Source organism: Enoplosus armatus, chromosome 15 (genome assembly GCF_043641665.1).
Source record: "Enoplosus armatus isolate fEnoArm2 chromosome 15, fEnoArm2.hap1, whole genome shotgun sequence".
Taxonomy (NCBI): Eukaryota; Metazoa; Chordata; class Actinopteri; order Centrarchiformes; family Enoplosidae; genus Enoplosus; species Enoplosus armatus.
The window spans coordinates 11780305-11795130 of NC_092194.1; the positions used below are offsets into that span (position 1 = coordinate 11780305).

The window sequence follows — 14826 nt, forward strand, 5'->3', positions numbered from 1 at the left end:
AATGAGCAAAAGTAGATTGAACCTGTAGTCAGTATATACCATAGATGAGGTGTGTATGAAAGGGATATCAGTTACACACATCCATCCCTGAGGGATGCCCAGTGTAACCAGGACCTTCTCATGTTGACCACTTGAGTGGTACATTTAGATATTTACTTATTTATTTATGGTCAGAAACAGATCCAAAATGTTTATCTGCATCCCCACAGGAGAATTTAAAACTATTTACAACCTGCATCTATAATCTAACAAATAATAGGATTTAAAAACAAAACACTACATTGTGTCTTAGAATAAACTAGAAATATGTTTTGGATATGTTGGCTATGGAATCTCAGTCATCCAATGTATGAGACAAAATAACTCTGTAGGATCTCAGATTAGTGATCCATGATTTCATCAGGTCCAATATGAAATATCTTGAGGAGGGAAATATAGGTCATTCAGAACACCATCAAACAGCAGCAGTCAGGCAGCAACATGCAGGCCCACGTTTGTCTCCTGTATCTGTGAGGACATTCTCAACCGCCTGTGGGTATTTGTAATGACCCAGTGACAGCATTTCTCTGCTGGCGGCTGAGGTGCTCATCGAAATGAATAACTCTGACCAGCCAGGAGAGAAGCAGAGAGAGGAGGCGAGTGTGTGTGTGTGTGTGTGTATGTCAGCAGTGTTTGTGTGTATCCGTCGCGAGGAGTGGGGCTACATGTCACATCTCCTCAGACACTATAGCTCCAGTCCCCACCGGCTACAAACAATCTACAACCACCCAGAACCTCCCACAGAGGCTGTGTGCGCTGCATATGCGCCAGTAGCGCGTAAAATGTGTCTCTACAGTGTCTTGCTTGTCGCCTTGACCGGACCACATGTTCCTCTGATCGAGGCCTCAAAGTCTGTGTCATGATGGGAACGCTGGGGAGCCAATAAAATCAACCTACGAATCCTGTTAGGAGGAGATGGCAACTGCCAACAGTGTGCTTAACTCCCAGAAATACAGACATACTTGTTTGTGCCCCTACAATCTTTAAGGTGTAGCTTTGGGTGTGCTGTGTTTTTCATAAATATAACATTTCTCCATAATGGACATAGATTCAGCATGATGCATATGAATTGTTCATCCGCATACACATGAATTATTCAACAGTGTGATTCGTTTTGCCCTTTTTTTTGGGTTCAACATGCACCAGAGGGCATAGGGGGAGGGAAGTTTTTTAAGTCCCACTCAGGTCCTGGCACATTTTCATTTAGTCTCTCCATCTCTTACAATAACATCTGAAGTTGTCTCTGCATCTATATTTCGACAGAGCCATTAAAATCTACATGCAGTTAATGGACTTTTTGGCAGGAGTTGTCATTTTATAGATGCAATCCTGAGAGGGCATTACTTTGCCTGAGTGTCTCCTTTGCTAATCAGTGAGGTCAAGCATCCATCTGGCAATTGTTTCATGTTTCTGGTTTGGTAAAATATGTATTGCTTTACCAGAAGGACAAGATTATTAAGAGGTATGGCGTTGAAACATTTTACTGTTGTTGTTGGTTGAGGTGGAGCTGACTAACTAACCATTTTATATAGGACTGCTGCAAACTATTTTCCTTATGTATTAATCTCCACATTATTGTTTGGTGTGTAAATATTCAGAAAATGGTGACACTTTCACAATGTTTGTTTTGTCCAACCAACAGTCCAAACCTCAAAATATTTTAGAATTCTTAAATTATTCACATTTGAAAAGCTGGAACCATGAAATGTTTGGCATCTTTACATGAAAAATGACAAAAGAAATGATCAAAATAGTTGCCATTAATTGTCTGTCAATCAACTAATCAATTAATCATCTCATTGTTTCAGATCTACTTGTATACAGTGTTAGGCACAGTAGTTTGATTTATAATAAAACATATTTTATAAGCACAAATCTGAATTTGTAAAGTAACATATAACCGTAAAAGTACAGAATTTACCTCTGAAATGTAGTGGAGAAGAAGTATAAAGTAGCATGAAAAGAAGGTATTCAACTTAAGTACTTCCAATTTCTACTTAAGTACAGTACTTGAGCAAATGTACTTTACATACATTACATTCCACCACTGGTGTCATTTCTTACAAGATTTTTCATTGTCTCAATGATTAGAAATGTAAATCAACATGTTAATTTGACTGATTGCAGAACATAATCACATTTAGTTCTACAAAGCACCTAAAAACATCTGTTTTGGAGAATATTCCTCTCATCAGTTTCTTCACAAGCACAAACACAGAGCGTTTTATTACAGACTAATGCTTTAAAAGTCCTGGAATGTAAATCAAGTCTGTTTAGCTACATCCACGTTCACATTCATAAGTAATTGTAGAAGGGTATGTGTTATGTTTTTCACATAGGCTGTGTTGAGGACGAGGCAGGGGGCCTGCTATCAAAAACCTTGAAGGATAGCAATCATTAGAACTGTAGCCCCCCTGGTAAGCAAGCCATGCTTCCTGTATAGGGCCCCAGAGGATTCAGTGTGCTAATTATTTACTGAAGCAGCAAAGACTGAGATCAAATGAGACCCTGCGTCGAGTCTAACTGTGAGGGGGTACCCTGACAGTGTAACCTGGGTAACATGCAAATAGAGGGAGAGAGGGGGAAGGCAAGAAAGAGAGTGGGAGGAAGCACGGGTGTATAATGGTCAGAGTGCGTTGGAGGAGTCGAGGTTCACTGGTGAGTCAGGAAAGGTGGGGCCACTGAGGGGCACAGCAGCAGAGTATTAGATTTCAGATGCATATGAATGACCAACTGCTGGTTCTGTTCTAGCTTTAGGGGGAAATTGCATGGGCTCCCTTTGAGCTGCAGTTTTGAATCTAGATTACTGCCTGACTTAATCCTGGGGAGGGAAGGTAGGGGGTCATGAATGTCTGTTGCTGGTATCATTAAATTGAAGACTTGCAGAGGAGTACCTTTCCTCCACTGAGTTTTATTACAACTACAATACCATGCTATATTTGCTGTGATCAGAACCAGTGTGCTCCATGGTTAGCACCTATGCTCAGTGCCAGCCAAGTTTCTGCATCCTCTTAGCTCCAAAAACAAACAAAAAAATGATATGAGCTCGCAGACAAACAGCCACATGCACACACTCAATCCCTGACTCCAAAAACGGGGGAGGGGGTAACGCTGTGGTCTTAAATCCATGCATCTGGGCAAAAAGCCAAGCAGACTTTCCTCAGCAGATACACACATGCCATAAGAGAGCACTGAGCTCTAATAATACACTAAGATCCACTCCATTTGATTAGAGGGCAACAACATTATCTGGTCAACAACCACATATAAACACATATGGACTACTGAATTATCTAAAGCTATAAAAACAAAAACAAATGTATGTAATTTAATGAAAACACACACTTTCATACTCTAATCTGGATTATAATGTGATTTTGTTTCACCACTGACATGCTGCATACATTATGGCCCATTATGATCCAGTTGGCTTATGCTCTTTTTCTTATTGGAAAGTGCATGGGGCTCCCGCAGCTGCTGTAAAGCACTAAGCTAAATATATAGCATAGATTCACAATTAATTCTAAACAAGGCTATGTACATCCTAAACTGATCACAATGAGGCCAACTCTCTCTCTCTCTCCAACTCTCTCCTTTGCTTTCCAAACAGAGCTAGACGTCATTGCAAGTTTTTGAAACTGCACAGGCTCAATTTATTTCCTCTCACACATTGAGCGATGCCAACAGAACGTCCACATGGCACATACACTCCATTCAATTAATATAACACTCAGAGTTGGGTTTGAAAAGAGAAGCAGGTGTGCACCCCGAGTTCCTGCCCTCTCAACAGCTAATTCACATGAGTGATGCACGACCTCCAGCAGCTCCCCACAAAAAAAAAGGGACCCTCTCCCAATGAGACCTTACCAAGTGTCAGGACATATTCCAGGAGGAGTGATTGAACTGTTTGTTTCTGTGTCGACGAGACAATAGCACCGCCAGCTTAAACTGCTCCCGACAACCTGCTGTGCCTGCTTTCAGCGCAACGGCTCCCCCAAACTTATTTTCAATGTCTCATTGCCTTTGCTAAATAATGAAAAACTGCAATGAAGTTGTGAATGGAAAATTAGGCAGCAGCAGACCGTGCGGGTTACTTGCTTCCAGCTATACACTTATTATCACTTACACCGCCTGTTTTGTATCCAAGCCACATCAAGTTAAATCTGAGTTTAACTCTGGTTCACATGAACAGCACTTTTTCGCTCGATCCATTTGCCTCTTATCTGTTGCTCTCTCTCTCTCTCAAACACTCCCTTCCAATGTGTGTGTGCACATGTGTGTATCTGCCAGAGTGCTAAAACACCATGAGGGAATTGGGCCTTTGCCACCCCCCCCCCCCCCTTCCCACAAATGTGAAGGGATAGTAAATATCAGTGCAGCAGATGGGGCCGATGCTCCCTCTCTGCCTCCCTCTCATACACAGGGAGGGCATGAGCAAATGGATAGCCATCAACAGCAGCAGGAGTCGCCCCAGGCCAAGACTGGAGTAGAGGACACAGGGACTGGACTGTTGCTCAGGCAAGCAATTTTACAGACAAATTCTCCCTGACTATAAGCAAGGGGACTGCACAACATTAGGAATGAGCACTTATGAGGTCATTATGTCTAAGATGTCATAGCAGACAAGTCTCCAAGAAATAAACATGTTGTTTTGTCATCTGGATTCAGAAGGTAATAAATTATATTTATAGTCCAAATAGCTTTTTTTCCAGTTTGGATCATAGCGCAGGACCCACTGTTGCACATGGGTGTCATTTCAATACTCTGTCACACTGCTTGCAGGGTCTGTAAGGCGCTGGCAGTGTCTAACAGCATGACATGCTTGTGTAACAGAGCAGGAGAGGGTCTTGCTCGAACAGAAGGGGTGTCAACACCATCCCAATCTCAGACAGCAGATCTGGAGCAGATACCATAAATCCTGCCCACTCGTCAATTAACAGACAGTAAACAGGTTTAAATTTAGGCAAGCGGTGTTGTTATTGTTGTTATGAAACCTCCAGCATGGAGAGCATACATCAGTATTCCCATAGCAATATTAGACAGCCTCCCACTGGGAGAAGAGGAGCACATGTGGATCAATGATGACACAACATGGAATCTTACTGCGCAGCGGCATAAGCTAAGCAGTGATGTAATGCAACTGAGCTCACTGGGTGAGAGCCAGTGCGGAGAAAAAAATAAGATGTGAGGAAATCACAACTGGCCTTATTTTTACTGGATTTAACATCCGTAGACGGAGGCAAACACTGGTCACAGAGGAATTTTCTTTTTCTTTGAGCGTGAGATGGGATTGGCATATTTTAGATGTCCACTTTAAGCAACTTGCAAATAGGGAGATCAACCTCCAGCCCTCAGATCTGTGGCAGGAGTCTTTGTATAGGTGTCACGTACAGCATTTGACTGTGACATCCCGGGTTATATGAATGATTTAAGCGCTCAAGCGATTGGAAATTACTTTCTTTTGTCGCCACAATATCCCCGTCCTGCTGGATCCCTGGGAGGGCGGTATCTCACTCAGCGTCTCCTGAGCATTCTAGATTTCCATTTATTTATTTAAGAAGGAAATAGAAGGAAATTTCAACGGGTCACTAATTTCATTTCAACATGTACCGGTGGCATTAGCCCTGAGCAGATATTTCAGAGGAACACAAAATCAATGTTGAGCTTCTATTGGGAATAGCCCTGGAACCCATTAGCAACTTTGACCAATAGGTCAGGTAAAGTAATAGCTAGATAAATGTTTTATTACAGATTTGCTAACTGACTTAATGGGGGGGCTAGTACCTGTGCAGCCATGCATGGCAAATATTCATCATTAGATTCTGTTGCTGTAATGAACACAAATCTCTCAGTGGCCAGGGCTTCTGGTTCTTTATATATGATCTGTTAAAGGTGGGTCTCTCTAACCAGGCCTCCAAGACAAAAGGCTGCATCTGTGGTCCTCTGGAGGCATACAGGAGGCACTCAGGACGTTATCCCTTTAAATGAATGGTTTGCTATACTAATTGTATTTTATATGACATCATACACATGGCCCGAGATATGTCGTACTATTGTTCATCTTTTCTAATAAACAACTTTCACATCAGAGTGCTCACGTACAGTAGCTGCAGTTCTGACTATGACACCATCCTTGTAGCTCAGTCTGAGCCATAACATAATCACCTCTGGTGGTGCACAATCAAAGTAGTATCGGGATTATATTAGTGCACGCAAGGTATGCCATCCTTTCTTATCTCCACAGTATATTTTACCCACTTCGGTTCATGTGTTTTTTCTTTAGATGACCAGATTAGATTCCAGGGTTCTCAGTCCTCATCATCCAGTACCACGTCCCGTTCGTGTTGTCTCCTACTAGCTTTTTACTTTTATTTATTTGAAATCCCAGGTGGAAATCAGGCACTAAGTGGTAAGAGAGAACAGCTGTGGGACTTAAACCATCAACTATTCACACTGTTCCTACATTTAACTGGTGACCTTATGATGGATTAGTGGACTTTGGTCACGTGTGAGAGTTTTCTCTCACACATGAATTATGTTTGAGGAATAACCTCCACATTTTTCAGAGATTAAACAGTATCTGTCTGGAATAAGTTCCATTGTTTCTCCCTGAGTGAACATGGGTCACATTTAGACATTTTTTCAGCCCTCTGTTCGCACAGCTCTCCAGCCGTCCTCTGCTGGGCAGAGTGCTACTTTTCTGAATGGAAGCCAGACAGACTGAGAGCTCCCACACACTGAGAGGAGCAGCTCCTGTTTCCAGCTCCGTCTCCAAGGGGACCACCAAGCCCACCAATCACATCGCTCGGCGCAGGAAAGCGGGCAATTCAATTTCTTAAAGCCGCAGTGTCTGTTTTAAGGGAGGCGTTGTGAGAGAAAGTTCAGCAAAAACAGCACATTTTGAAAACAGGGACAGTAAAGCACCTCAACACTGCAGTTTAAAAGTTTTCCTTTTTTCCTTTTTATTAAATGTGAATTCACATGTTAGTTTGAGCCCATCCATTTCAGAGTATCCGCCTACATACAAAATAGGCATCATTCTGTCATCACATCCTTTTCAAACGCAACACATAACACATTTGTGTACATATATTCACAAACTGAAAGGACAGTCGATGGTGGTAGGTACTTATTTATTAAAAGATGAGTCAAAGACAGATTCACACTTGAAATGTGAAGTAACTACTGCCTAGAACTTCCAACAAAATGTCTTGGCATATAATTAGGTCATATTCCAAAACCTTTTTATCAAACGGACTTCATATGTAAGACCCACATAAAAATAAACAATATCTGCTTTTTTTAAGTGCAAGAAATAAAAAATACAGGTTTATGGTAAATGTTTTAAAAAAAGAAGGCAGTCTTCAGTTTTAAAATAAAGTTTCATTTCATGAAACAGGACTATGGAATGTTCTTTTTTGCTTGCTTGTCAAACTAATGCCAGACCACCACTGTATCAGACTATGCCCTTTCGCAGAACTCTTTATCCCTAATTTTCAGATTCAGTCAGAAAAAGTCAGATTCAGGCTGTTTGTTGTCAGATATGCCCATTATCCTAATGAGTCAAATAACATTCAAATTGTGATATTAATCTGTTTATATAGTATGCATCACACCATGAGGCCATATTATATTGTTTTGTATCAGTTCCAGCTGATTTGTTTATTTTTCTGCCTGGACAGGCTTCAGCATCATAACATGAAATGATGTTGACAGTGCACAAGTCTGTTTTTCCATCACTTGCTACAATTGTTGATGGTCTGTATCTTAAGAGTATATATTGCACAAAAAAATGAGAGGGGGAAAAACAGTATGTGCCATAAAAAATACCAAAATCCAGTTTCACACCTGCGATTGGGACCCATCCACATATCACGAGTATGATATACATAAACTCCTAACTTTACTATATTACAGTACATATACAATCTTGAAACTAGTTCCAGCTCTGAGGTATGTGTTCCCCATGATGCCATTGTATCGTCTACAAATACTCAACAAATCTGCTCTACAACTGTACAAAACCTAGTTTGAAATCACAAGGCATTTTTGATGCAAGTTTTAATTTAACTTAATCCTTAAAACCAGGACTCCCTTGCATGCTAAAAACAAATGATAAAGGGAAGAAGTGCCTGAAACTCACTGAAAGCACAGTAAGAACATTCCCTTTTAACTGTACAAAAATATGCCTGAAAATATCTTACTTTTCTTTTAAAAAGATGAGGTCTGTTATGTATCAAAATGTTTCCTCCACACCTGTACTCTGTAGAGGTTTAGGCTGCTTAATTTTCCAAACCAGGAGGTAAACTGAATCAGTTACAAAAAACAAACAAACATTTGCGGCATTTAGAAATTACATAAACCTTGTAAAGTAACATCCTGAACAATTGTCAGTTCACAGATTTGCTTTGAGTCAGTCCACAGTCCGTTTTCAGCTCCCTGCAGTTTTTTTAGTTTTTAAGAGGATAAGATGCATAGAAGTTCACGTATTTTTCCCTTTGTGGTCCGTTTAAGCTGAACAGTAAATGCAGACCTACGGGGGAAAAAATCCATAAAACCCTGTCATGCTGCCAGAAAAAAACGTCTGCAGACTTTGCTTTTTTGCTACCAGCTTCATAAGCATCTCATTCCTCAAACCTCACCTCGCCTCCTGGTCCGCCACCTCCCTCCAGGACCCTTCAGAAAAACCCACAGGAGGCAGGGCTAGGGACAACTTGACCAGGACACATATATAATTTACTTTCTCCCTTCTCTATTATTACTAGAGGAACTTTTTTCTCTCAGTTCAGTATGTGAAGACCAGGTCGGAAAAGTTCGCCTCCAGCCAGTCCCCGGCAATCATCTCACTGAGTTCTGGCGTGCAATAGTCTGGGAATTCAAAGTGAGAGCCCAGGCTGCCCTCGCTGAACGAGTCCAGGTCCTTATCCACAAGAGACAGGGAGAGGTTTCCTGAATTGGGGTTGCCCAGCTCCGAGCCTGGGGCGCTGGGGGCGAAATTTAAACTGAAGTCAAACAGCAAATCGTCCGCGTCCTCGCCGGAAGAGGAGCTGCTGGAGGAGGAGGAGGAGGAAGAGGAGGATGTGGAGACCGACCTGGAGGATGCTGGTGAGACAGAAGCAGCGTGCAATGTGCTCTGCTTGGTAATGTTTTTGATATTGTAAAACAGTCTGTTGTTGTTCCGCACTTCTTCGTACATGCTCGCCCCCTCGGACTCGGCCGAGGAGCTCAAAGTTGGGCTCGCGGGAACTTTGGCTACATTGTACGGCCTCAGGCGCTCCTCGTCCCCCGTCTTAATCCCCATCCGGTAGTCCTCCTCGTACTCGTCGTCATCGTCCTCGTCGGTGAGCTCACTTTTCACAGTCTTTGTAACTTTTAAGCTGGGAAACACACAGTCCTCCCCGTAGCCGTGAGAGGACTTGGAGCCGCTCTTAGTCTTTATCTTTGAACACTTCTTGCTGGGAGTCTTTGCAATCTTTCCGCACTTCTCCGGAGACGGTGCTGATGATTTTGAACTGTCGAGCTTTGGTTTTTTCTTGGGTCTGTACTTGTAGTCGGGGTAGTCAGCCATGTGTTTTAGCCGCAGCCTCTCGGCTTCTCTGATGAACGGGATCTTTTCGCTGTCCTTGAGCATCTTCCACCTCTTCCCCAGGCGCTTGGAGATCTCTGCGTTGTGCATGTCGGGCGACTGCTCCATGATCTTTCTCCTCTCGATTTTGGACCAGACCATAAATGCATTCATGGGTCTCTTGATGTGGCCGGTGGCTGTCTTGCACCAGTCCGGGTTTATCGGTACGGGGCTGCATGCCATAAATTCACTCTCCTCCGAATCGGTAGCCTCCCTGGACATGCTCCCGTCCGTCTCGCTGTTGTCTGTGTGCTGCACCATTGTCCTCTGTTTCAAGTCACTTGTGTGTCCGGACGCCGCGGTGTCTATCAGCCCCCCACTCTGCCAAGACGGCTCAGCTCTCTGTGTTTGCGCCGTTTTCGTCCGCGTCCACTGCGTAATGTATGTCTCAAAGCTCTGCACTCTTTTTCCAGAGTTACAAACTGCCTTCTTAACTAGTTATCAGCTTTTTCATGTCCCCTGCGTCACAGGCAGCCGTCCAATCAGGTCCCTTCCACTCCGCCCAGCAGACTCCATGCAAGACTCCCCTTAACCCTTTTATTCCTCCCTCCCGAGCTCTCGTTGGAGTGGAGGTGGGGATTTGTGGTACACAGTGTCTGGGGCAACACGCAGGGCGAGACAGGCATATTAAACACACAGTTAGCACTATGCGCTCCTGAGATGAACATCACGCACCAAAGTGCACATAAGGCTCAGGTCTACTCCCGTATTTTAAAAAGTGAAGGCAGAAAACACGCAAGAGAGGAGGCTATTCTCCAGACAGGCAGCTACTCTTTGCAGATGCGTCTGGTGGAAAAGATGTAGGCTGTGTGATTATTTGCTTTTTCCCCTCCCTTAGGTTGGATACTGAAGGTGGCGCTTGGACACTGTTGCAGGCGCCTGGATGCGTCTGTGCGTCTGCCTGACTGCCTGCCTGCTGTAGAAGGATGCATTTTAGCAGCTGGTAATGGATTTAGAGGAAGACACGATGCTTTCATTAAGTATAACCTCATGCATTTCACAGATACCTCTGAGTGGCCAAGTGTTATCACATTTTTATTTTCGTTTTGGAGGTTTTTTTTTCCTGTTTGTTTCCATGTCTGCATTTGAATGAAGGAAATAGGTCAGTAGTACATTCTGCTTTACAGACCTTGTTTGTAGTGTGTGAGCACCCAAAACACATCTGCAGCATCCCATAGACACGTACTGATAAGCATTTTGCTCCCAGGAAACACTTCATGCATACACACAATCATTTATCTAATTGTAATAACATTTCCATATTAAAAAAAAAATCCCTTTTCTATAAATAAAATCCAGAATGATAAAGTACAAACACATGTTATGATTTCTCATTTGGATTAATGCTCATGTAGTACAGTGTAAAGCATGCGAGCAAAGCAATAACACCCATTCAGATGGCAACATTTGGCTGTGCAGCCTTGAGTTGAGCTCATACAGCCAGGCATGGATGGAAGGCTCCCTGCTGAGTTTGCTGTGTCAAGAGGCAGTGTAGCATCTAGCTGGCGTCTCCGGCACCCCTTCTGCCCTCCTCCTCCTCCTCCCCCCTGGCTCTGGGTGGTAGCCAGCAGTGCTATTGGAGGCTGGGGCGATAAGGCGTCCTGCTTTTTTCTCTCTGCTTCGTCCCCTAGAGGGCAATCACTTACCCTTTTGAAACCCTCCCCCCACCAAGCCACCGTATTTTCCCCAGCTGGGGCTTAAGAAGTGTCTGCACTGATACAGAGAGAAGCAGCTATAAAGGCAGAGGGAGAGAGAGGCACACAGGGGGAAAGAAGACAAGGCTAAGGAGACTGAGGCAATTTGAGGGAGAAACGCTGAGAGATGGAGGGGCTCTTGCCTTTCCACCCTTGGAGGGGCTACCCCCTGTCTGTGTCTCTCTCTCGCAGACAGAGATAGGGCTGAAATGCTTTATCATGACCACCCTGTGCTGATTAAGCCTTATCAGATATATGTGTCGGAGCAGGAGTCTCAGGAGGCTGGCGCATGCACATGCATGTTTTACAGTCGGCGTGTTTTTTTTTTCCTGATGGATTCGTTTGAGTTGTATTTGATCTGATCAGTGCAGACGCTGGTAGAGGAGGTTATTTCAAATGAACTGATAGCATGGTATCATATATGGGTAGAATTTGCAAGCACATATTGACAACATATCTGTGAGGAATTCTAAAAAAAATAGTCCATACCAAAGTAAAAGAGAGCTAAATAACACTTTATTATTCTACTCTGGTTTCCCAGAAGGGAACTCATTCCTCAACAAAAACCTTTAGAAAATATTGATCAGTCATATCGTACGACATGATAGTGTTACCTGCACTGAAGTGCTTGAACCTGCGATTTGTCCCTTGTCTGTACATATCTCCTCCTAGTCCGCTCCAGCCAGCCTTATCTCTTTATATGAAGGTTTCATGCTGGACATGAATCACAGGACCGCTTAATGATGAGCATGCAGGGCGGCTGTCCTGCTCATTAGCATGGCTCATTATTGGCTGTGAATGAGGTGCTGGTGTCAGCCCATACAGCCTATGAGTCATCTTAGGGAGGGTCTCATCGCCATGTCTGCCTCACACAGATGCAGCAGTAATATAGCCCCTCTCCCCTCCCTTCCACCCCACCCCACCCCACCCCAACAGCCTCATTCAGTGACTGGGACTGTGATGAGGGTGAAGACGTGAGAGAGGGAGAGAGAGAGAGTTGTGGGATACTGAAACATGTTGTGTTTTCATTTCAGTTTCACTCTAGAGATTACATATGATTAAACAGTGAAAATCCAGAGAGCTGCATTATCACTGTGTGATTTCTAATACCAGGCGCTTTCCAATACCCCAAAGGCAGATGTTTTAATGCTTATTTGCTGCTTTCCGTGTCAAGGGAGAGGACATTTTATTCCAGAGCGATGGAGTGTTGAATTAAGTGATGGTTTTCATGTACGAACACTGAAAGAGGGGTTTCAGGAGAAACAATTCCCTTTGCATTGCTTATCTAAAAGCCCCCCAAAGCAGCTGCTGCACTCACAAAGGGCCAGCGAAGCGTTAGATCAATACTAACCCCGGCTAGAGGCTATCTGATGCTCAAAATGCATGGATCCATCTCTTCTGCATAGCCCTGAGACAGGTGTGGACTGCTGGAAGCCACTATCTGATGGCTTCACAATGGGTAAAGAGGAGGGGAGGGGGGGTAAAAGCGGGTGGTGAGGAAAGGGGGGGTTGTTTTGGTAGCACATAAAAACGCAAATTAACTTTTCACTTGACAGACACATTCTTGAGTATCCTGTGGACTCAGGTTACAATGTTTATTGCCAAGCAGTGAATTGGTGTTTTTCTAGCCCATATAGTGGAGTCACTTAATGGTAATCTAGTGCTATGCATAGAATTTATGTAACAAGTTCCAGCAGTTTGCAAGTACTATAAGGTAAAGCCACCCTTGTCTCTTTCCATACAGACTTAAAGTCCTTTCTATCCAGGCTGTGGCTGGAGGTGAAACCTAATATCAACTTGTGAATCTTAAGATTTATAGTTTGTGCGTTTTTTTTGCCAGTTACTGAGACCCATTTCGTTGTCTGAACTTGTGAGATGATACTAAAACAAGCTATGTCAGCTGGCCCAGAATTCGTTTCGCCGGCCGCCTGTCGTTTTGGTCTCATTCCTCAAAGATCATGCTGTCTTCCTCTCCAGCTCGAGATAAGAAGAGCTTTGACAATGAGGAGGATCTCACAGCAGTTTGGAGGTTGTTGTTTTACCACTTAAGTGTTTGGTGCCCCCGAGGCCATTTTATGCCCTGTTGTTGCTTAACATTCTCGACTCAATGCAAATGTATCTCCAGGGTGTCAGGTTGTTTGTTGACCTCCTTGATGTGGCCTCTGTCTCTCAAGGTCTGATGCTTAGCGGATACTTGAGACTGGAGTATCTTGTCGTGAATGTAAACAGCTGATGCTTGAGTACTGTGCTGGAATGTTTGTCACACAGACGCACAAATACAATCAGAGGCCAAAGCTGTTGGTACTCTGTGTACATTTGCACTTGCAACAGCCCTCTACTTATAAACACTACTCTGACTCCATTCATGCATTGTATTACATTTTTTAGCATCAATACAAAAGTTGCTCGCAAGTTTTCTAAATAAGTAACATTTCTCTATTTCTTGGTGTAAAGTAACTAAAAAGTAAGTTTACTCAAGTGCTGTGCCTAAGGTACTTTTGCGGTACTTGTATGTTAGTATTTCCATCCTATGCTATCCACAACATTTATAAACCGGTTATAGCTGCAAATACAGATTTTACCTTCAAAACATATGATCCATTTTTAAAATGTGATGTATCTTTACAGATGAAACTAACAAATAGTATACAAAGTACTTAAAAGTAGCCAAACTTTGACTGGCCATGACACTAAATGCTGCTTACACTTTTATGCCTCAGTAATAATAACCCAATAAAAAAGGGGTATTCTGCATAATTAGTACTTTTACTTTTCATATGCACACATAAGTATAAGTACATTTAGCTGATAATACTACTTTTTTTAAGGATCTTAACACTTCTTTCAATAGCTTTCTTTCACCAACGTCTCCAGTTAACACTCACCCAACCAGTCCAGCATACATCAAACCCAGAGGGAGACTATAAATTTTGAACGTAGCCAATGTGAGACATGAGGATCAGAGGGTATGTAGGACGCAAGTAAATTTGTAACTCAATACTTTGTCACTAAGGCAATTATGGCAGTTAGGAACGTGAGATACAAAAATCAGACTTTCATTAGCTGGCTACACATAACAGTCGTTATACAGGTGACAACTGTTTGAATACTGTAAGAAAGCATGAAGAGTTTCCTGTCTCAGTTCCGCTCTCTCTCTCTCTTCACAGTACAAAACAACGGGAATCCACAATGGCCTGAAGGAGATGACATCATCCTGGAGCAACTCTGGCTTACACAGTACAGTGTGTTCTACAGTAATCAATTGCCATGTCATTCCCCATAAGCTCCAGCCATTTAAATCCTTTAATTATATACCAGCAGCATTGAAGCGGTGTTTACTGTAAGAGTCCAGTGTACCTAGTTTTGTATTGTACATTGTGTCTTGTGTTAATAAACTTGTGCAGAGGAAGAGCCCTGCAGGCGCTCAAAGCCGCTGTAATGAGAGTGTGTTTAGTCTGGAGACTGTGT

The 14826-nt window shown here is 43.1% G+C and overlaps 1 protein-coding gene across 1 annotated transcript; it reads right to left on the bottom strand.

The window, feature by feature from the left end:
• Positions 1–8824: 8824 nt before the first annotated feature.
• Positions 8825–9970, bottom strand: sox11a (SRY-box transcription factor 11a). The gene has a single exon (XM_070919980.1). The coding sequence runs from the start codon at positions 9923–9925 to the stop codon at positions 8825–8827; it is 1101 nt and encodes a 366-aa protein (XP_070776081.1). The 5' UTR covers positions 9926–9970.
• Positions 9971–14826: the final 4856 nt, after the last annotated feature.

What these genes read in the sequence shown, in the direction of transcription:
- sox11a (XM_070919980.1), bottom strand. Translation starts at nt 9,925, where the DNA reads ATGGTGCAGCACACAGACAACAGCGAGACGGACGGGAGCATGTCCAGG.